General features: G+C 38.8%; 1 protein-coding gene across 1 annotated transcript in view; it reads right to left on the bottom strand.

The window, feature by feature from the left end:
* The window catches only part of BMP7 (bone morphogenetic protein 7), a 55,350-nt gene extending 32,650 nt beyond the window's left edge, over positions 1–22,700 (bottom strand). The window contains exon 1 of the mRNA XM_077832025.1: positions 22,247–22,700. Coding sequence (XP_077688151.1) covers positions 22,247–22,700 — 454 coding nt within the window. The remainder of the gene's footprint in view (positions 1–22,246) is intronic.
* Positions 22,701–25,146: the final 2,446 nt, after the last annotated feature.

Below are 25,146 nucleotides of genomic sequence, written 5' to 3'. Positions count from 1 at the left end.
CACTCCCTCTAACCTCTCCAAGACAGAGGCAATCAATTTCAGTAAATGCTTTAGCATGTTGGGCATTCTAAGCATGCATTGAATGAACACAATTATTGCTCCAAAACCACTCGTTCTAATCCTAACTCTGCTGCTGATGCCCAATGTAGCCTTATATAGGTCACTTCGTCTCCCTATATCTGAACACGGGGTGTGGTGTGAGAATTCATTAACGATCTAAAACTCTTTGAAGATGAAAAGTGCTACATGAGTGCTAAGTACAAGATTATTAAAAATGCCTTGTCTGGTTTCCTCAAAACTATTCCAGGCAAAATAAAGTTCACTGTTAAACTGACAGAGTATAATTTCAGCCCCAAAGGAATTTGTTTGTGCATAAATTATAAGGGAGTAAAAAAATAAAAAGAGAAAGAGAGAGAGATGTTAGAACAGAATGGATCCTGTACCCACAACGATTGAGTCACTAATATTATATTGGGTGTTTTATTCTATTTCTGGATAAGCTCACTGGTAGTAGGGTGTCTTTCAGAGAGTTCCAACAGCAGGATATACAGATATACCTACTTCCAAAAACACTTATGGATGAATTTTCAAAGGAAGATGGAATGGGTGTTTTTAGGTATGAATATGCATGTGTGATGGCCACCATCTTAGCCAACACTTCATAGAGTGAACTGGAGAGTCTGGATCCGAAAGCATTGGCCTCTACAACTTGAGCTAAGGCACTGGGCCCTGTATCTAGGGACTATAACAAACAACTATCCTCTGTGAATTGGGTTTGGGGGGTCAGAGTGATCTCACACACAGTGAGCAGCGGGCTACTTACTTTCTCTGCTCAGAACAAGCTTGTCCTGAATGTTTGAGGCACACAGCTGTTCAAAGTCTGGGACATCTCATACCCTACATTCAAATGCAAAAATGGCTGTTTGATGCCTGACTCACTGGGTACATATGAAAAGGAAAATTCTTATGATTGCAACTAAAGCATGCATTGTTGAGTCCTATGATAATTAAATCCCACTACTATGAAAAAATCAATGGCCCAGAGTCATGAAGTTAAGATCCCCAAACTCTGAACTTTCCCAGACTTTGGAGATGTTTGGATATAGGGTTTTGGTTTGGGCCATCTCTAGTGTTAAGAGAAACATTCCTATGGCTATATAGTCATTAAAATCATGAAAATATGTGGATACGTAACTGAAGAAAGAATCCCAAGAAACCCTTCAACTCAGTGTTTGTTTTCCCTCTTTTTCTTTGCACTCTGGATGTATTTGCTGACCCAGAAGTAACAAATCCTTTCAGAACTCATTTATGAGAAACACTGACCCTGAATCAACATCTGTTAGATGACTGCAGTAAATCTTATTACATAATTAAACACCAAAATCTATGCTAAAATAATGCTAAGGGTTTGACCTTGTTCTCATAAAGAGCAAGATACTTCATAATGAAGGCTGAAATCCTATCCCTAATTCATTGGGCTGTGCTTTGATATTTGTGCACATATGGTACAGTATAGAAGATCAGGCACTGTTTGTTAGACCCCAGCAATACCTTAAGCACAATAGCATGAGGTGAGCAGGGGAGTTTTGAATTTACTATTTTTGGTGGGTGTTAGTTAGACCTTTGACAATACTGCAATATGGCTATTTCTGATTAATTGCATGAGAAGTGTTAGCTGGAGGTATTTTCAAGAAAAGGAAAGAAAAAATGGTCTGATTCTATTTGAAAGGTGTTCACTGTTACAGTGAGACAATAGAATTGTTATAGCTCTTTGCATGTGACTGTAGTTTCTCTGTTAGGCCCATAAAATGTCAGTGATCCCTGCTGACACAACAGACCATCACCATCATGAGAATCTTTGAGGCATTCTGGGGGGATTTAATCTAAGGGGTTCATGAGCCATTATATATTTCAGTGACTCTCTTGGAAATCCTGGTGGCCTACCTTGTCTATGGAAATTTGTGGGATATATAATTAAATACAGGCTTTCACCTACAGATTTAGAGTAACCATTGGCCCCCTTGTTGGAAACCTCAGCAGAGACACAGATGATGGAATTACCATGACATATTGGCAGGACAATATGAGAGGCAGCTGGCATTGCCACTCTCCCTGCTGCACCTGCTCTGGGTCAAAGAGAGGACATAAAATAAGAAGAGGATACAACCCATATAAAAATAAATGGGAGAATGTACCCTAGTAACTATTTGCCTTTAAAAAAGAAAACCATCCAGTAAAATTGTGTATGGAAGTATGCATTACATTCAGGTAACTGCATATACAAATGCAACCCTCTCTCCATTTGCACGTGCATATACTCAGTTTATGTAAACTGTGTGTGCAAATGAGATGTTTGGTTAAATGTAGGCCTCAAAATCCACTCATCCAGAGTGAGTTGAATGAGTGGGCTAAGAAGAACCCCATGAACCCTTTATTGTAATTGCTTCAAGAGAACATGTGTTGCAGTTCATTGCAGCAACATTAGGTGATGATCTTCTAGCAATCCTTTACTCCTTTGACATGTGCCTTTGTCTGAGTGGGAAAGGAGACGCTGAGGAACAGATGAAATCCTAGCACCAATGAGCTAAGGAGCAGTGGGTCATGACAGAAGGAGCAGGACACCAGTGGAGTGTTTGCGGAGGGGGAGCAGAACAGAGCAGCAGACCTTAGTTGTCATGGTAGCAGGTAAATATGGGGGTTCCAGGGGCATAATTTCAGAAAAATTTGAGGGCAAAGGGGAATGGCAAAGTTGTGTCCCCATATCAAACATTATTGTGATTATATTATATTCTGCAATGTTTGGGGTAAAACGTGGAGCATATGAAAAGTTGGGAGGTGGCCAGAACGCCCCCCCTTCCCATTCCATAGCAAATGAGTCGGGCCTTGGTTGGAAACACAGAAGTAAATCTAGTTTGTTTGAAAATCTGGCCTCTGATTTTCTATCAACAATTTGAGTAATACTTTGTGTGACTATCCAGTACAGAAAGGGCCTGTGTTCTCTGTGAAGTCTTGATGATTTATGTTCCTTCGGACCTGCTATGTTTCTGCATTGCAGTGATGCAAAGTGAGGCAATGTGGCATAACATGAAATGACAGTGAACAGTTAAAAGAAAACACACTGGATAGTTTTGCTCAGTCGTAATGGTGACTGAGCACCTGATCCAGATGTATGGGAATACTGGAGATACAAATGCTAAAGAATCCATGGCATTTGAAAGCTGCAAAATCTGCTCAACAGATTCAGATTATTTCTAAGTGTTTCGACACAGCCCTAAATTTATTGCTTTAGACATAACACTTGTAATATCAAAATACACTCATTTTAAAAGAGCTGGAAAATAACCCTGATCAAACATTCAAGAATTCTAGGTGTTACACCTCAAGCCAAATGAGCAGTTCTACCAATGACCACATTTTAATGTCTGATATCTCTGTGTCTAGGGTAAATGTACCTCATTGGAAAGCTAGAAATCTTGTTTCCAGGCCTAGAGGTTTTCAAGCTATAGGACATTAAGGCTGGGATTAAGCATACCAGTTCTCACTGAATTCCAAAGGAACTGGGTGCATAACTCTTTTAAGCTCCTTTGCAATCACAGTTAAAAATCACATCATTCTGATTATCATTATATCTTTTTTCCCTCTATTTTGATTCTGATCCAATTTTAGTGTTTGCTGTCTTGAAAACTGTTAGAACAAGAGCCTATGCTGTAACTCAAGCAGCTCACAAGAATATCAGCAGCTATAATAATGTCAGAATTGAAGGCAGGGAAGGGATAAGCAAAACATCAACATTTGTTTTATTAATTATTATCTATGTAAAACTTTCAAAGTTGTACCTCCTCTATAGCTCTGTCTCGCAACAAGGTCAGAGAAGCTGTTTAGCTCCTGCACTGCTGCTCTCATTGGAAGCAATTTTTTTTTCTGTGTTCAAGAGGACATACGATGACCCAATTGCATGAGGAGAAGAAAAGAGTAAGTCTGAAACATGTTTGCAGGATCATGGCCTAAGTTAAGAGGAGAAAATATCAGACTTCACTCTTTTCTTCACCTCAGCGTTAACAAACACTTTAGCAGAGATTGAGCACAGTTTTCTTAACTAGTGTGTGGAGAGAGGTTTTTTTCTTACAGCGGTGCTATAGATTGCATCATTCTACATGGTATGAACATATAAAAATCTGCTGTGTTTGACTTCATGTTTCAAAACACTGCTCCCCTTGACACATTCACCCATGTGGAAAATGACTGTCCCACTCGTACAGACAGAGCCAACCATGCTCAATACTAGTTGTAATAAAGCATGGTCAGCCTGTGTTATACTCAGTCATGCTTTGTTACAATAGAAACTAAACTCTGTTGACTCTGACATCAACAGGGCAATTCCTTTGATTACATGGACGATGGGGATCTGTGCTTGATACCTGATGCCAAGTAGGCCAGAGTTTTAAGTATGGGCACAGTCATAGCATGTATGTTATTTAGCAGAAAGAAACTGTGCTAAAACCCTGCTAGGACAAAACGAATAGCATTATTTCAACTGTAGTGCTGACAAGTTCAATATGTAAGTCAAAGGTACCATGAATCAGAGGAATAATTTTGCAACAATTCATATGAACTTTAAAAAAAAAAAAAAAAGGCATTCAAAGGCACTAAGGATCTGATTCCCAGCCCATTGGAGCCAACTGGAGTCTTTCCATTAACTTCCATAGCTTTGAATCAGACCCTAATTCAGCACTGCAAAATTCTGCTCACCTAAAGAAAGTAATTATTTTTATGCACAAGTAAAACGTATGAGTTTTTCATAATCATCGATGTAAAGTGTTATGTCACAGCTAGGTATTATTATAATTAGTATTCATAGTAAAGAATGGGTGAGCAGATTTTTTGCATGGGTTGGTAAATCCATACTTTAATCCTCCTGGAATGTTTTGATGGTGCATTTGGAAAGTATTTTGAATATTTAAACATACATGACAAAATTATCACTAGAAAATTTGTTTATTATTTTTGTATAAGGCATTTTATTAAAACCTCTGAACTCTTAGTGATCTCTAAATATAATGATGACTTTCTATTATATGGAGAAATTAGAGTGTTGCTTCTTTCCAATTCACAAAGTTAAAAAAAAAAAAAAGTGCCAAAAGGAATGTGCAGTAGGATGCCTGTAACTTCTTTTATCCCAAAAAAGGCCATGAGGGATTTGTGAAGGACTTTAATCTCAAATAGATTAAAGGTCCTGAATTCCTGAGGCTGAAAGATAAGTCAAAGGAAAATAGATTCCAAAAGACACCACCACCCCACCAGCAGCTTATAAAACATGTAATAGTCTCTGCTCCAGAATCGTCAACACAGTTGCCTATGAAGCCCACCAGGGATTCAGACACAGGACAATGAAAAAATCTGCCACATCTTGGCATCAAACATCTTGTTTAATATCTTTTCATATGCCATGTATGCCTATGGTCATTGACCCCGCTGACAGAAGTAGGTATAGATTGAAATGGGAAGGAGAAATCTTTTCTTTTAGCAATTTCAGATCTATGAGAAATAGAAATTGTTTCTTAGGTGATCACTACAGCTAAGATTTTCAGACCATTTTGGTACATATTTGCCTGCCTTATGTGTGCAAGCATTTAGGGTGACTAAGTGCACAAACTGGCTAACTGCACATTCAATCAGATAATTTTGTATACATCAATACATCTATTTGATTTTTGCATGCACAATTTTTTGCACACTTGCACAATTTTAATACTAAAAAAAGTCTAATTAGCAAAATACTCTGAACTTAGCAGAAGCTTTCTTGCATTAAGTTCATTTTAAAAAGATCAGAGGCTTGCACTTTCAAAAGTGATGGGTTTGGGTGCCTCAGTTTCCGAATGCTCAACTTGAGACACCTTCATTGGGCCTGATTTTTAGAAGTTGGGGTGCTCTTTCTGGAAATCAGAATCCTTTTAAAGTATCTCAAGCTGGGCACCCAAAATCACTAGTCACTTTTAAAAATGTTGGCCCCTTCTCTTTAAGTTAGTGAGGTCCAAGGTTGAAGAAAGCAAATTAAGGGCCAGATTCAGCATTCCTTGCATACCCAAAACTTTCAATGAAGCCAGTGGGAATCTTGGCTGAGCAAGAAGTGCTGAATCAGTCGCTATATTCATCTAAGCAGAAGAGAGAGTATAAAGGGGATTGCAATAATGATATTCCAAGCCACAGTCTACTAAAGGCACATGGTTCCCTCTACACTGCACTTTACAGCAAAAATTACAGGGCTGTTGTGGTAAATTTACAGTGGCAAGAATTTGGATCTGTGACTGGTTTTAATTCATTCAGTCCTCTTGGCTAAAAGATTAACATACTGAGATTAGGGAGCTGAAACAGCAGTTAAAGAAATACCTTACATTGGGAATTCTGGAAACTGAGGAGAGAAAATGCCCTTGACTGTGAATAATTGATGTGAAATGTCCCTTTTTTTTATAACCGTGCTAATACAGTATTTGGAGGATGCTGTCAAATCGGACTGCTGCGAGCTCTCCAGCCATTCTAAAAATGACTGAATTACTTGGAGAAAACCAAAGAAAAACAAATGCAATCTTGATTTTTATTGGTGAGATAAGTTTACTGAAAAATACTGTTTTATTTATAATTCCATAATACATCACATCATCAGCAACTGCCACTATCTTGCCACTTTTAAAATCACAAGTTCCCTCTAATATTATTATCATCATCCTAGTAGCACCTGCAATGTGCTGAGTGCTGTGCCAGTAACTTGCAAATAGTCTTCAGCTCCTTTTTCCATGGCCTGGCTCTGATTTGCCCTTGCATGAGTGAGCAAGGAGAGAGGGTTTCCACAAGGAGCCCTCTTGGGCAGCATGCACAGGGCAGATCAAAACAGTAGTACCTGCACCTTGTGGGAGAGCATATCACCTAAAAAGAAGTAGGAGGAGTGCTGTCATGTGCCCCTTCTGCATTAGCCCCTGGGCTAGGGTGGCCAGCACTCCAGCAGAGGACCATCCTGATGGAGAGGGCAACCTATGTACACACTAACCAGTCACACAGTGATTGTGACTCCTGATGCTCCCTCAGGGACAGTGCAATACAGCCCTTTGCAGAAGGTTGTGTGCTGCGCTCACCATTTGCCAGTACTCAATTACTCTATGGAATGGAATCATTTTAAGATAAATAATTTGTACTCTCATCTTAGAATCTCAAAATGTATTGCAACAATTAAGCATCATAATACCGCTCTGAGGAAAGTCGTTATTGTTACATCTATTATACATACGGATAAAGTGAGGTACAGAGAGGGTGACTTATCTGAAATGGCACAGTAAATCAGTGGCACAGATGAGCATAGAAACCAGGGGCCTGATTCAGCTCAATAGCATAAAATAAGATCAGAACAAACAGACCCTCTCCCCCAAGTCCTGATTTCCAACCCCAAGAGTCACCATTTAGAAACAGGAGGTTGAGAAGTACTTAGTACTTATTGCTGTAAACTCATGAGGTTCAGTATTTGTGCTACAGGGAAACAAACCTCTGGAGTTAATGTTTTGCCCTTAACCATAACTTCATTTTTTTAGCTTTTCATCATAAAAATAGTGTTGCCAATGACATCACCTAGCTGACAACCAAGCAGGGAGCTTCCAAAAGTCTTCCAAAACACTAACTCCTTGTTATAAATTCAAGATTGCTAATCGCAATGGTGCATATCACATCTGTACTAGGCTTCAGGACTGGAAAGAAGCAACCTCTCTATTGCCGGATGGAATTGGGAAAGATGTTTTCAGTCTGCACATGCATCAGCATTAGCCATTTCTTTGTCAACAAATCCCTTAAAACAGACTATTTCTATTATGTACAGATGTCCAAGAAATAATGGAATACTGTACTACAAGATTAAACACTTTAATGTCAGCATATGTGCTGCAGGACTCTGAACAATGGTGTCATTGTACATGTACCAAAAGGGAGGGCTGAGGGAAGATGGGTTTAATTATGTCTAGAGCAGCAGCAAATTCTTCCCAAATGGAGTTGAACTCCAGCAAGCAAGGATGCATAGACTGGAGACTGATATTAAAACAAAGTGTTTGTGCCCTTTCTCATATTTACCCATTAGGCTTGAAATGGCAAAGCTAGTCTTACCTGTCTGATTTCATCAGAATGGTGCTGAACCACCTGGCTTCCTAGAATTGCTGCAGCAACAGGAAGTGATGAGATCAGATGATACTGGAAACCAGCACATCCTGTCATCCCACATGTTACCCAGGAGTTTTTGAACATTAGCAACATTAAAGTTTGAAACTATTAGATCTTTTGCTACTGACAAATACTAAAACAAGTTATCTTGTCATAAACTCATGGCAACTTGGGATCATTACACTTGAAAGAACACTATGCCTTGGGGCCATTTCTCCCTTCTGTATTTTACTGTTGGACCAACTGGAGAGAACATTGTTTTCAGACTATGATTTTTTAATTTCTTCTCCATTCTTCTTGCTGAGCATGAAGAAATTGAAAAATAACTTTACTCACAAGGTAGTGGTTTTCAAGCTCATATACCTCTAATTATCTTTCCACTAGAACTAGATTATTTTTTTCAAACAGCCTTCTGTTCCTTATTAGTATGTGTATATTATTATATAGCATAAAGTTACCTACTACAACAAGCAACAACATTTGCAAAACTGGTATAGAAAGGAGGACTGGATTCTGGACTGGTACAGCTGGTTTAAGGTATTTTAGAAGTAAATGAAATCAAATGAGAATTTATAATCCTTCCTGAGGTCTGGATTCCATCAGACTAAACTCATTAGGCATTAAGGTGCAGGTGCAGCTAAATAAAGGATTGTTCTGCTTTCTTTAATACCATAGATTCACATCATGAGTTCAAAATAAAAGTCTTTTAAAAGCACACATATATATTTTAAGGCAAGCCTTAAAAGAGAGTTGATGGAATCTTCATATGCCTCATTTCTGTCAATGGAATATGCCCATTTCTGCACGGATATTAACTAAGTACTGTACTGGAGAATTGTGTGGAAATAGACCTCTTTATCTTGAAATGTTTAATTTTATTTTCATGTTTTCCCTTCATCTTCCAAACACCTGCCCAGATAAATAACACAGATCTAATTCCTCCTTAAAAGTTTTATTGTCATTGCAATTAGAGTATACCCAACATTACACCAAATCTTGAAGCCAACCACACAGATCCTCTGGGAGGAGCACAGAGGGCATCCAAAGCCCTGAGGATTTGCAGGATTGAGACCTTTTGATGGTTTATGGTTACACACAAAAAAAATCCAAGAATCAGTTTGCCAGGTTTTAAATCATACAGCTGGTTGGGTTTCCTAGCTTCGATCCCAAATCCCTGTGTTGTTGAGAATGTAGTTCACATAACATTACAAAATAAGCAGGAAAGATCAGATATGTGACTGATGCGAATCTCAGTCCTTGACTGTAATCAATAGAATTTACAGCTTGGAATGTATACATTCTGAGTTGTGCTGTGATACAGTAATAGATTAGAGCTTTTGAGCCCCTCTGTGCAGCAACAAATATCTGCATCTTTCTAGGTCAAGCAGTCTCTGGAAGATTACAGATCCTTGCTGTGCCAGGGGGACTGCAAACTATTCAGTGGAAAGGTATAGCTACCCTGGAAGTGAAAGCTCAGTAAGAGTAAAGATCTTCCTTTGGACCCATACTGTGGAGTTCTACTGCATGTTTCTCTGCAATTTCTCTGTTGGGATCATATGTAGAATACTGCATACCGTGATGCATTATGTACAAAAGATCTTAAAAATGCTGTTTTGAGAGCAGAATTTCATCTTAGTTATTCCAGCCAGAGGGGTCAGCCTCTTTCACTACTGCAAATAGTGCTAAGTGACCCATTTCACATTTTAATTTGAGACCCCACTCTTCTTGTGTGCCACCAGGCCAATTCAGATCAACTGGGCTACTCCAGTTCACAGCTTTCTGGATTTGAAAGTTTGGGAGCTGAAGACAGCCCTTGGCTCAGAGTGCACAGACCTTCGCTATTCAGTCTAAGACCCAGGTATTCTCTCAGGCTTTTGCCTGAGATGATACCTGGGCATATTCATATAGCTTATTCCTTTGTGGGAAGGGAGGCTAAAATAAAGATTAATTATTTTCATTGACAAAGAGCAATGAACTAAGTGCTATTTTAATAATTTAGTATATGTGCTCAGGAATTTTGAGATGGGCGAATTAAAAATACAAAAATATGCATAGGTCTACTGGGGCATTGTGTACGGAATGATGGTGGTTTCGCACGCTGATGGCCATTTTGGGGGTTTTACTTCAGAAATACTTTTAGGCCATGTGTCCATTAGAGTTCAGATTTTGTTGGCCTACCCCCTATTACTAAGGTCATCTGGGAATAGGGAGAGACATATTTGTAGCAGTTTAGCATAATATACAAGATAGAGGCTCTCACTAACATCGGACCAAAGCGGTCTCCTGGAGTCAGTCCCTAACAAATAGCAATTTTTTTCAGGTACAATTTTTTTGATTGCAGTACTTTTGTATTAGATTAGCTGCTGTAGTACCCTAGTTTCCCCAAGTCAATTTGAGATGAATGAAATGAATGCATGAATGTGACATAATTCACACTCTATTGTGTTGCATTATTCAAAACAGTGCACGAATGAGGCCATGGGATTTATGCACAAGGGGAGTTAAGTATCCCTCATAGGACCAGAACACAGAGCATTCTCCTCCAGTTTAGTCTATTGCCAACATGTCACGTTCAAGTGCTGTAGTACTTTGCCTTAGGACTTTAACTGCCAATTATCACTAAAGAAAGGAAAAAAAATCATAAAAACTTTGGACATGCTGACTTAAATAAGCAGTCATGTATACTACATCATCTATAATGAAATGGATTTGTCAGCAAAGTAAAGGCTACTGATACCTAAAAGAGATTTAGGCTTGCTGGAGTATTTTTTATTCTGGATTCTTTAATACATGCCTGTTTCTTCATTCCTTGGGTTGGCCTTAATGTGGCACAATCATTGATGGGTTTCTGTGGGTCATGTAGTCAAAAATTCCTGCAGTTTTTATTATAATCCATGCCACTGAGTTGAAAGAGCTTGAAGTGAGCTGTAGCTCACAAAAGCTTATGCTCAAATAAATTTGTTAGTCTCTACGGTGCCACAAGTACTCCTTTTCTTTTTGCTAATACAGACTAACACGGCTGCTACTCTGAAACCTATTGTAGTCAGTTACCAAAATCCCCTTCACTTCAATGGGAACAGGATCTGACCATATGTGTGATTAGCATCCCTTTTTCACCTGTCTCGGTGGACAGACTGTTTCACCATGTAGGATAAGAGATTCCACTTGGGCCCAAGTATGGAAAGATCTTGATCTTTTAGTGACCCTGTCCTAGAATTAAATGGCTGTTTAGTCAAAATCTTCTCTTTCCACTGTCAAGGATGGTGAGATCAATAGTGATTATTTTCAGCTATTCCTTACTGAAGCTTAGTACAAGTATATTTGTGTCATTAGGGGGCCCAGTGGTAAAGCAGTTAAAATACAAGTGGGCACGTTTATTGTTTCCTCTAGAAGGAAACAACCAACCACCAGCAGCCCTGGATTTTCCCGGTTTCAAATAAACATTTATTGTTCCATGTAGCTAACAGACTGTGAGGCTAAAGTTACATTTTTTCTTAAAACAACAACAAAACCCCTCCCTTCTCTTAACAATTGCTGGATTTTTAAGTCTATGTTCAGAAAGGGGAACTTAAACCCAGCAGAATGTTTATAGCACCACACAAGGTTCAGGAAAAGTGATGGACAGTATTCTTTATTAATCTCTAGAGAGTCCCCCTAGGGTTATAATTATTGCATAGTAATAAATAAATAAATAAAAGTAGCAAGACTGAAATGTTCAGAGTCTTTTGAATGGTAGCAGCAATTAGTTTTAAACTTCTTGAAAACTGGGAGGTTTTGGGGGTGGACGGGGGGGGTTTGGTTAGCTTCCTGCATGCCAGCATAATGGATACCAGTGATCGGTTCCTGCTAGTTATGAATATTTGCCATTTTGGGTTTTATAGATTATAGATATATGATAAGAAAAAAATCACATATTAAAATAATCATTCAAATCCTAATAAGTTGTAAGAAACAGAATTCATTATTTATAATTTTTAGCTCTTGTATAGTGCTATTAAAATGATAGACCAGATCTTGCATCTCTACTTGGAAGCAAAGCTCCCATTGTCAATTGGAGTTTCAGGCATGAATTAGGCCCCAAGTAAAATAAATTTACCTCTTAACTTAAATTACTACTCACAAATATTGATGCCGTGTTATTTTACAAGTATTTTTGGTACTTCTTCCAGGTCTTTTATTTATTTACTTCACTGCCACTAAGCTGTAGAGACCACAAATTGGTAAAATGTTAGGATGTCTACAATCCCACTGACTCCAACAAGATGTGATAACTGGAGGCAGAATTTAGCCCAGTGGCTGCATTCATGGAGTTAAATCATGCCCTGATTTACAACACCATCAAAGTTGACGAAGACGCTGTGCCAGATCCTCAGCTGTTGTCAATTTTTTTGACTCCGTTGCCTTCAGTGGAGCTATTCCAGTTTAACTGAGGATCTTGGCCTGATTACATTGACAGGGTTGCATGGAGGTGTAATTCAGAGCAGAATCTGACTCATTGTTAAGATGCAGGCTAAAAAAAGGAAACTTTTTCCTACTTGAAAGCAATTGTGAATGGAAAGACAACTTTTTTAAAAAAACAACCCCTGGAATGATAATTGGCTTGGTCTATGTGAAGTTGTTCCCTCATTAGGAACATAGTCAAATGAGGATCATGCTAATTTTAAAAAAGAGGATGGCAGTGTGTGGTTTTTAAGAGCTTCCCATGAAGATATAAGTAAAAGGATTTTTCTCTACTACAAAGCCTGCATAGTTTCCCAGGCCAGGTGGACCTGATAGTACTGGCTGCATGCTGAAATATCTCATCCCCACCCTTCAGGCACTTTAACTGTAAGCCTTTCCAGACACACTGACTAAACACTTTCAAGATGAACCTAGAAGGGTGGTGGTGGTTGTTATTTTAGCCATAAGCTAAGTATGAGCTTGTTGATCTCATTGCAAAATGAGCTTTTACAAACTTTGAGGAGTATTTGTATCATCTTTAAAAGGGCAGAATCAGCAAAACTCAAAATCTGAACATTGAAAATTCACAGCTCTTCTATTTTCAAAACAAGACAGAGTTTTTACTCAGCATAAAATTTAATTCAGCGTGACAACAAAAGAATCTAACTGGGAAGCAGTTCCAGGAAGATAAAGATGGTAAAGAATAACATGTGACCTCAGAGATGCAACAGAAACTTAATACGCTATGGATAGAATTTTTTCAGACAGTTTGGAAATAGTTGAAGGTAATTTATGAGAAGACTTGAGTGACAAAGCACATTACTTGAAGTGCCTTTCCTTCACTAGGCACTTTCTAAATTCTTTCTGTTTCATTTCTTTACTCTCAGGAGACTTTTAAATCCACTGAACCAAAACAACACTTTGTTTGTTGGTATAGTGCAACACTGGCACAGATGGTAGAACACTGCACCTGTTCCAATAAAATGGGAAATTTGTAAGATACAAAACCATAGCACTCATTAACAGAAGTGTACTGAAACATGGACAGTTTGTACTTTTTGAATACCTTCCTGGAAAGAAAAAAAAAACAACTCTTGTTTTTATCATGTTAAATTTAAAATAAAATAGATGCATTTAATCAAAATTTTAGCTCTTTTTTGTGTAAGAGACAACGTATGTTAAAGTAAATATGAGTACCTCTGACTTAATTTAAAAAAAAAGCAAATAATTTGGTTTAGGTACTCCTATTTTTTAAACAAAAACCCTTTCTTGGTATTTTTAATCAAACTGACAATCTAAATATACAAATTCTGTCATCCTTATTCATGCTGAGCAGTATCTCACTGGCTAGTCTCAGAGAAATAAATGGGGCTACTCAAGGAGTAAGGTATTATTATTGCAAGTACAGGTGACAGAATCTGTATCATAATAATCAGATAACAAAAATGTCAGTTTTAAGCTGCCAATAAATACATAAAAGCATGCCGGCAATAATTGCATCCACAAAATCATTCTTGATAGCTATCAGCGAAATTCACTATTTAAGGATTATCTCTGGCGCACAAGTAATATGCTGTATAACATTTGACAGAAAAAAAAACTGGATCCTAAATGAGAAGGAACATTAATTGATAGCTAAACAAAATATAAATCACTTCAAACATTTCTCCCGATGATCGGTTGCTATTGTGCAACAACCCATACATCTCTCTCACACTCACACTCTCTCTCTCACTCTCTCTCTCTACAGAATGTCATGAAAATTCCTAAGTATCATTTAATTTTGGCAGCTCTGCACTGTAAAGCCATTTATATAAAACTGTGGTTGGCAGCTCTCACTCTTCCATGGGAACAAATTAACATTGGCATTCCAAACACAGGAAAGTAAGGAAATTAGAAACACAGTTTATATTTGGCCAGCACTTTGAAATACTGTACCATGCTACTGATGTCAATTAATGAAAAGCAGAATTTTGCGGAGAGGGTCTGGTTTTGAGACATATTAACACACGTTAAATATGCTTGCACAGGAACTAGATTGTAAGCATCTTGGTTCCAAAACAATAAAGCAATTACACTAAAACTTGTAGTCTCAGAGTTGCCATTAATTCAATCCACTCAATCTGGATCTCTAACGGATTTTCACTGCACTCAACATGTAGCTGACACAAATGTTTAAAAGAATGAGAATGTTACTCTGGGGCCCAATTCTGTATTCTTACTCACAGGCATTCTTGTAGAAGTCAATAGACCTGATTCTGATCTCAGTGCAAATCTGGAGTAACTCTACTTAAATTAATGGAGTTTCACTAATTTTTACACCAATGTAAATCAGATCAGCATTATATCCTGAATACTGTGCTGAAGCTCTATCCATGAGAGTATGGGCTTCAGAAATAACCACCTGAATTTTCATAAATATGTCGCAAAATGCTGTAGCTCACGAAAGCTTATGCTCAAATAAATTGGTTGGTCTCTAAGGTGCCACAAGTACTCCTTTTCTTTTTGCGAATACAGACTAACACAGCTGTTACTCTGAAACCCATAAATATGTCAAGATACATTTTTTTTTTTTTTTTTTTTTTTAGGAAAAATAAAGCCTCTTGTTTTTACACTTATCCAAAAAAAAAATCTAGGTGGCAGATAATCTGATGGCATAACTCTATTGACTTCAATGGAGTTATGCCAACAGAGAATTTGGCTCTACAATCTTTACACCACATTGTTTATTTGTCCTGAGGTTCAGATATTTTGATACCAGTAATCTTTCATCACTGAGGGTTCTCCATATGAAACATGTCTTGCATTAAAATATATCACATTTTTGTCAAACAAAATATTTTGCTAAATTCTGCTTGTTACAAAGACAGGAATTCAATGGTAGTTCAACAACCTGGATTCAAATAATCATGATAAGCAGTGACTAATAGGATCTGGTTCATGTTTTGATTATTTGCAGTAAGGGAAACCTTTTCTCTAAACAACTAATTTCTAAGATTAGGAAAGAAAACTATTTGAAGCCCCAAAATAAAATACCGCGTGCTGATTATTTCTGTATAGGGTTGCTTGACCAGATTCAGAATTCAGTTATCCTGGTGTAAATCTGGAGTGAGTTTAATGTAGTTACTTTAGATTTTCATTGGTGTAAATGAGTGTAAGGGGATAGATCCAGTGGAGCTATGACAATTTACATTGCTGAAGATCTAGCCAGAAATCTACTCCTAGGCCCCAATCATATAAACATTTGTGCTTGTCCTTAGCTTTATCCATGTGAGTTGTCCCATTGAGTAGTCCCACTGACTTCAGATGTTTACAAGATCAGAACCTTAGTTCTGAAACTAACTTTTAAACATACAGTCCACTAATTTCTTTTAAAAGGTGATACTTTTTACAATTAATAACTTAAATATGTATTTTTATCTAACTGAATATTTTGACTCTGGCTTGGAAGAAGTTGACTGTATTTGGTAGGGAATTAAAAATACTATGTCCTCCTAATGATGTATATCACCAGATAACCTCTCTGTCTGGCCACTATTAATATTTCCTTAACTTATTCAGTCACTCAGATGACTTCATCCATCATCTCAGTATTTCGCTGGTATTCATCAGCTTAGAATAACTTAGATATGTAAAACCAAATGTGTTACATTTTAACCACATATTAGCAGTTTCTATATAAATATTAGCATTTCTTCACTTAGTCCAAGGATAGAAACCATATTAGCACTACCAACATATTTGATTTAACCTAACTAAAAACAGAGGCTCTTGCAATTTAATATATTGATTTTACCACTGGGACTTAAATCTTTTATAATAAGTGTACACAGCTGCACCACTCACCCTCTGCCACTTTTAAACCTAATCCCCACATTCCTCCTGACAATAACATGACAGGATCCACACATCCTTGTATTAGCCTTAACCCCGGTGACACTGCCAGAATGTATTAAACTAAAACATAGCAATGTTCTATTTAAAAGAAGCCTGTCAACAGCCCTGACTAGGCTTTAATAGTTAATCTTTTTTTTTAATTAATGTTTCCAATCATTTGTGCAACCTTCCCAACCCACAAAATTGTTCCAAACTGTACTCAAGCTTATTTACAAAAGAAAACTTATAGCTTGATTTTCACGATGTATGCTAACAGGCTGTTAAACTTAGTCTGAAGAGAGAATGGTAGAGACAATTCTCACACAAGCAAAAGTGTGCGGGGGGGTTCTAAGAGACGGGCAGCATATCCTAAAACAATGGTTTATAATACAGTGTTTGGCACTTCTATAAAGCAAGGCACTGTAGTCCTTACTTGAGGGGAAAAAAACAACCACCTCTCACTGTGGGATCGCAAGATCTGGTCCTCAGGGCTTGTTTTCTTCAAATTACCTTACCTTACATCCTGGCTGTTTTAAACTACAGGTCCTGTTAAGGGCTTCAGCTCCCAGGGATACTATGCATGGGAGCAATGAAGAGAGTATGCTGCTGTGGCCAAAGTTACATCCTTTGACAAGGAGCATACAGAATGGACCAGCCCTCTAGTCCCATCCATGCCGGCTTGCCAATGTAGCCATTGGAAGAGCAAGGACTGGGATTGTGACTTTGTCCTGCACAGAAGTACAAGGGAATGAGAGGCCTTCGTGTTCCCTTTCCTACCCACTTCACGGAGTCAGCTACAGTCCGTACCCTAAATAATGAGTCAGTCTGCGCAACTCCCGTGTGAGGCAGTTAACTAACTGCTAGTCTCATTTCCCATTTTACAGACAAGGAAGCTAGAATGAAATTCAGTGTTTTCCTGCAGGATTGGTCTTTACATTCCAAGAATACTGGATAGCTCCTTGATACACAGACACAATATTTCATTATTTTTGTTTGAGGTCATTTGCTACAAACTTTTCCCCATAAAGTAATTCCATACCACCTAAGCATTGGCAGATCCATACTGTCTGAAACTATCACAGGGCATACCTGTTCAGGCTTGAGAACTGTAATAGGACTAGAGGGCAGCGGTGGAGGGGAGGGGGAATCTGATGGTTTGGCCTAATATATGGACCAAATCATCTGATCATGAGCAGACATTCAGGACCAAGATTTAATCTGCTTTGTTTCAAGTGGGAGATACGCGAAGATCAAAAGTTCAAATCCAGGTCAAATATCCTTGAAAATCTTTGATTTATATAAGCAGGAAAATGAGGTTTAAAAGAAGTGATTGTGAAAGGGTTACTAAAAACACAGCTGTACACGTACTTTTATATCTAAGACTCTCTAAAGCAAAACCGTGTGACATCTATATTAACCTTTGGCTGTACACCAGTGAAGGCCTGTAGTGAGCTGGAATGCAAGGCAGCCCCTTCCAAATTTTAACACAAGCCAGGTTACAGCTGCAAATGCCTGCAGCCCGTGCTCACTTTATAAAGTATTCCCCAAAGGAAATTTTTTAACTGTTATAGAATCTTTTTCTAATACCCTACAGTGTTAAAGCCTGTTATTAAAGGGCAAAGAGATGGTTCTCTATGCCAAACACTTGTCAACAAAAAGGATAGCCAGATGGTATGAAATAAAATGAAACTTAGGGGCTCTTCAGCTTCTTGATTCACATTAACAAAAGCCACTTTTACACGCTTCTTCCAAGAATGACTAATTTTCTGGTTTTTATCTCATTTTTTCAAGGATTAAACAATTTTGCCCATTTTATAATCAGCTATGAGACAAATTAACTGATTGCACATCACTCATGCTGAGTCTTTAAAAAAAAAAGTCAAGGAAGGACTATTTACTAAGTCAAGACTATAACATAAATACAATCCAATTATTTTTAGAAAAAAAGCTCTCTGCAGCCTAGGAGATGTTTTCTCATTAGTTTCTGTTTATCAATTTTAAAATTAAGGTTTCAGAGTAACAGCCGTGTTAGTCTGTATTCGCAAAAAGAAAAGGAGTACTTGTGGCACCTTAGCGACTAACCAATTTATTTGAGCATAAGCTTTCGTGAGCTACAGCTCACTTCATTGGATGCATACTGTTGAAAGTATAGAAGATCTTTTTATACACACAAACCATGAAAAAATGGGTGTTTACCACTACAAAAGGTTTTCTCTCCCCCCACCCCACTCTCCAAACACTTTTTCTTTTAAATGAAATCCAGAGGAATAAAATGTATAGTAATACCGTTAGAAGTCTGGTCATTATTTATTTGAATTAGGTATTCAGACCTATGTGGCCTAATTCTGCTTTTGTTTACATCCAAGCCTATTCCCGACACAGCCCCATTCCTCATCAGTCTTACTACCGGTGTAACTGAGAACAGAACTGGCCCTTGAGTTAACTGGATCTAGCGCTATATCTAGTTAATTATCAAGCTATTCTAATAATGCTACTTGCTCAATATAAACCTAGTTTGTTTCAAGCTACCCTTGAAATAAGGCACCTGTATTCTGATTCCTAACCACTAAGGTCAAATGTAAACTCTTTGAGCAAATTCAGCCCTGATTTAACTCCACAGAAGTCAATGAATTTATCTCCTCTTTCATATCTTGTAATTTATTATCATATGTAAAGCCTTTTAAGCCCAACAAAAACTGTCTTTCTAGATGGATGGAGAAACATGTTCAAAGAGAGAAAGTATATCAGTAGACTAACCTTTGGAAGTCACACAGATCTGCAATAACATAGCTTGTTTACTGAAGCTTAGATTTAGTAATGACTTCTCTACTTACTCTCACTTCCCTCATTACTAAGATGCACATTTTATTATGCTGTGACACTTCCCCATTGTGCTGGCTTTAGAATGTAATCAAACCCTACCTGTGAAATACAATGCCCACAGAGTATCTCTTACAAAACTAGGACACAGTTTAATACAGACTGCATTTAGCAATTCAGCTCTGATTTAAATGGAATCATTGTAGAAAGCTTTAAAAAAAATCAGTCTACAATAGATCTAATTTTCACTGTATGTCATAGAAAACTGTTCATACTAAAGCAGGTGTTGTGTTTGACTATAAATGTGAGCTAGTAGCTAGTCTAATTCATTAAGAAGTCCATAAACAAGCCAGGCTTTGTCCGATACAGATGAAAGAACTATGACTATAATGGGATGAAAGGTGTGCACAGTGATGAAGAAAGCTATTGCAGATCTATGTCCTTTTTAAACTTGTCCTGGCATGCACTGTTGACAGGGGAACAAAACAGTACAGATAAACCTCTCAAAAGTGCCTTGTTGGTAATAATTCCACCTGTCTATATAAAACCATTGACTATTGCCTACCTTCTGACTAATGACTGGCCATCCTGACAGCAATTAAATAAAACTATAATGGACCATTTTGCTTGAAGAATACTTTTATGCTTTCTAAACTAACTACAAAAGCCAAGGGTTGTGATGGAGTGCATAATAATCTTAATGTTACATTGTAACTTCTGTTTACATATATTCAATCGCTCTGATGTGTTCTGTGATACTCTTATAGAACAGGAGCTATCCAAAAATTGTTCTATATTGTATAATAAGTTGACTAATTTCACTATAATTACACTTTGGGCTAAAATGTTTGTGTGCAATATAATTTACTTTAAGGCCTGAATCTTAATATGTTTTTATACAAAACTTCCATGGACTTCCAAGATGATCTTTCCTTACATGAGTATGAGACTGGGTTCCTAGAGCTTTACTTATGAAAGCTATATTGAAACTAACTTTGCTTTTTATAAAGGATATAATTATTCTCCTGGAGATAACTGTTTCTTTATCTGGAGTTGACTCATATTAATTATTATCCCTTTCATAAAATCCTACTTTTACAATATAAAAAGAAAAGTGTGAATTTTAGTTTCATTATTTCAACATCTTTTGTTTTCTGTTAGAGCTTATTGAGTGTCCCTGCATTCTCAGCCTTAGGCTGTACTTTATACTTAAAACTAAGGTACCAGCAAGCACAGTGTTAACATGATCTCTTATCTTTAAAATCTAATATTTGACCACCAACTGTAATTTTGGATGTTCAAATATTTGTTTTTAAAATGTATGATTGATGCTTGGTTTAAATATCTAAAAGAGATTAGACAAGCATTACAATTCTAAATGGAACCTATTATCACTTTCAAAAAAGTGGAGACCCTGGTCAAACATAGCTCATAGAGCCCTCCTGTGAGGCTCATGGTATTTAATATGGATGTGTGACTCATGGAAACTGGAAGTCCAGCATACAATACTCCATCTCCAGGTATCACCAAGATTGCAATAGAATGCTAACTGTATATAATCATAACTATTCAACTGTGTGGCATAGAACTTATACTGCTACTAGTAATTCTCCTTTAGGTCAAGTGCCAGGAGAAGGATAATGGTTCAATTTCTGTTGCCACCATGAAGTTCTAGGTGGCCATGGTGTGAAACATAGTGACAACTGTTAAGTCCTAAACAATGATGGATTTTTTTACAGTATTAAAGATAAGGGTGCTGTACCAGTTTATGTATTTTTATGCATCAGGTGTATCCCTCTTGCATCTCATTAAGGCAAAGTTTGAGTTGATCCTGTTTTGAAACTACGGTTCAGATTTGGTCTTGAAATTGTAGGCACCCAATCTGTACATTCAGTGGTTTCAGAGCCACACGTGATGAGTGCTAAAACTGGATACAGCAAACTCCGACCTATAATTATATATTTAAAATAGAACGCTGGCCCTGACAGTGTTTTACTCAAATCCAGAGCAGTTAGTCCAAAAGGCCATACAATCTACAGCAGACAAACAGAACTCAGCTTGGACCATGCCATCCAATTAGAGGCCTAGTGCACTGTGCACAGCGTGACAACTTTCACGTCATTTGCATAAACCCATCCACATGTGCTTGTGAAAGAAGGCAAATTAGCTGCCTAAAACTGCGGTCAATAGAAAGAGCTGCAGGAGTAAATAAGGATTTACCACTGAATCCCTCTCAGCCAATTAAGAAAACAGACTCTCAGTAGCTTGGCCCTTTCCATTTACTTAATGCTGTCTTCCCCACTTCACTGGGCTCTATCCATTTACAGCAGCACTGGTGCAATTGTGATCCTGTACATGCCTCCAAGCCCAGTGCTTTGAACTAAGCGGCAGCTTATGGGCTTGTGCTGGTTTTGCATCTTCTTTGGAGGTTCAATATGCAGGCCAGACCCGTTCTTGCAAAGACCCACCCCAGAGACCCCCAGCTCTAGGACAGGGAAAATAACCAGGAGGGGGAAGAATTGGGCATGGGGGGTGAGAGCTGATTCAGCACAACAAATGAGCTTGTAAAAATCCTAACGATGTGAAATAGAGACTGAGCCCCGCCCATCTGAATTTCAATATTACTGCCATTTACATATCACATAAAAAAGTAGCTTTTCCTCTGGCTACTTATTTTCCCTGCCCTACCATCAGAGCCACCTGCCACTAGGGCCACCTGTGCCCACCATTAGAGACACTCGGCCCTATCAGAGACACTTGTGCCATCAGATTCTTGTCCTCCTTTTGCTCATAAAAGAGATCTGCCCCATCTCACCCCCAGGCACTAATCCCAATCTCAGGCACTCCTTCCCCCGCAAAAAAAAAAAAAAAAAAAATCTCATCCCAGAGCTCCCCGGGACTGGGGTTAGAGACTCACCCAGATTCACGAAGCTCATAACCATGTCTGCCTCAGTGAGGAAGTTGCTGTCCTGTAGGCTGGCCAGGGGTGGCCCCTGCGTGCTGAAGATGGGCTTGTAAGGGTAGGAGAATCCCTCTCCTTCCTCCCCTGCTGCTCCTGCCGTCTCCTCCTCCACCGACATAGCATTGTAGAGATCCAGCATGAACATGGGGGCAGAGTTCTGCTTGCCGTGCAGATGGGGCCGGGGTCGGTGGGGCAAACCCAGGATGGAGAGGATCTCCCGCTGAATCTCCCGGCGCTCCTGGCTCCGCAGCCTCCTGTGGATGAAACTCGAGTGCACCTCATTGTCCAAGGTGAAATCAGCCAGGATGCAGCGCAGCCACAAGAAGGGAGCAGCAGCCCACAGGACCAGCAGCCAGGAGGCAGGCTGCCTGAGCCACACCACATGCATCTCTCTCCTCTCCTCCTTCATGCAGCTCCCTGTGGAGGGGAGATAAAGAGATCCAGTGCGCTGGGGAGCAGGAATAAATACTTTACCATTAAAGCCAGCTCGTGCCTGCCCCACAAAGTTCTGATCACTTGGGTTGAGAGGGGAGATCCAGCTTCAGTGCACTCATGATAAAAGTCTGGCTCTGGGGGCGGTTGTGTAGTTTGTAAAATCCATGTGATATGAAAGAGATAAATGGAAAAGATAAATCCTGAGTGTTGCTTTCCACCCTCTCCTTTAGGGTCTGATCTCTTTCTCTCTCTTTCTCTTCACTTCTCACAAGCTGTCTAAGTACTGTTTGAAATGCTGCTTTGCAGACAGCACTGGCAGCAGGAGGTTGTATCTTGTGGGAGGAGCAGGCAGCAAAACTCAACACACACACTCTCTCTCTCTCCCCCTCTCCCTCCCTCTCTCTCCAAACTGCTTAGAAAAGAAAATCCATGTTACTGCCTAGAGCAGAAACATCTGATCAGGTTGCTTTTCAGGATGTTTATGGAAGCTGCTGGATTGGAAAAAAGGGTGAGCCATTTCTAAGTAGTTAAATTAATGTAAACATGATTAAAGAGAAAGCACCCAAGGGGGAAGGGGTGGTTTATGTACAGGGAAAGGCCGGGGGGGGGGGCAATCCTTTGAGACAATTTGTATATATATAATAACACTGTCCAGAAAGGGAAAAACAATAAATGCATACATTTAAAATTTAATGATAGAAATATAATAGGCAGAGAGACTAGGGTCACTTTTTCCACAGGCAAGTGGGGAGCAGGGGGAGTTAATAAGGAAGTGTCACGGAAGACTGGGGGACTATTGGATGATAGAGAAACTTTAAAATTAATAACAATAACATTTACATGATTTTGAACCATCAGCTTCTGCACATTGCTAGTTTATGTCACTATATTTTCTTACTACTCTCCTGTCACCCCTTCCCATTCTACTGTCTATGACACTCACTTGTTGAATCTTGACTTAAACTGGATTATCAAGTGTTAAAAGCAGGGAGCCGTGACTGTCTTTTACTACCTATCAGTACAACCTCTAGCACATTGGGGCCCATGATTGGACCCTTTGGGATCTACTGTGATATAAAAAAAAAAAAATAGTTAGTCACCAACTTTAACTACTGCTTCCCAACAGTTACTTGAAAAGAGAGGAGTGAAAATAATTCACATTATATGCTGACTTTCAAATTCACTCTTGGGAAGAAAGGGGTAACGAAGAAAGTGGGTCAGTTGCACTCATTTTGACAGTATATGCCTTTCACTGTTTCTTGATGAGTCTATCATACACAAAAGTCTCAATACTTGATCCTCAACACTACACGTTCTTCATCTACAAACACTTATATAGCTCTGTGTATTTAAAGCATCATATAAATAGTAACTAGCTATTTCGCATCAGAGGCCTATGAGAAGGGGATGGCCTGAATAGAAGAGGAAACTGCGGCATATAGATTCATAGATACTAAGGTCAGAAGGGACCATTATGATCATCTAGTCCGACCTCCTGCACCACGCAGGCCACAGAATCTCACCCACCCACTCCTGTGAAAAACCTCTCACCTACATCTTAGCTACTGAAGTCCTCAAATCGTGGTTTAAAGACTTCAAGGAGCAGAGAATCCTCCAGCAAGTGACCCGTGCCCCATGCTACAGAGGAAGGCGAAAAACCTCCAGGGCCTCTTCCAATCTGCCCTGCAGGAAAAATTCCTTCCCGACCCCAAATATGGCGATCAGCTAAACCCTGAGCATATGGGCAAGATTCACCAGTCAGATACTACAGAAAATTCTTTCCTGGGTAACTCAGATCCCACCCCATCTAACATCCCATCACAGGCCATTAGGCCTATGTACCATGAATATTTAAAGATCAATTAATTACCAAAATCATGTTATCCCATCATACCATCTCCTCCATAAACTTATTGAGTTTAATCTTAAAGCCAGATAGGTCTTTTGCCCCCACTGCTTCCCTTGGAAGGCTATTCTAGAACTTCACTCCTCTGATGGTTAGAAACCTTCATCTAATTTCAAGTCTAAACTTCCCAATGACCAGTTTATATCCATTTGTTCTTGTGTCCACATTGGTACTGAGCTTAAATAATTGAAGTAAATCACCCCAATGTCACCTAGTGAGTAAGTGATGTGATAGAGCCAGAATTAAGATTCCTAACTCCTGGCGCTGTGCTCATTCCTCTGGACCATGTTGCTTCTCAAAACTCCTAAATCAATGAGTTTTGGGTGCCCAATGGAGGCAACAAGAATGAGCTCTCAAAATCTTGTATACTACCTGAGAAGCACTGCCAACCAGCTGTCAAGCAATGGGAAGGAGTGGGTAATTTACATAAAGCTTGTTTCTTGCTTCTGATCTTCCAGAGTCCCTTCACTTTGACTTAACTCTGTGATTTCAACTGCCTGCAATACAACACACA

This window comes from Eretmochelys imbricata, chromosome 13, assembly GCF_965152235.1.
Source record: "Eretmochelys imbricata isolate rEreImb1 chromosome 13, rEreImb1.hap1, whole genome shotgun sequence".
NCBI lineage: Eukaryota > Metazoa > Chordata > Testudines > Cheloniidae > Eretmochelys > Eretmochelys imbricata.
The sequence above is the reverse complement of the archived record's forward strand: the minus strand, read 5'-3'. Positions and strand labels throughout refer to the sequence as shown.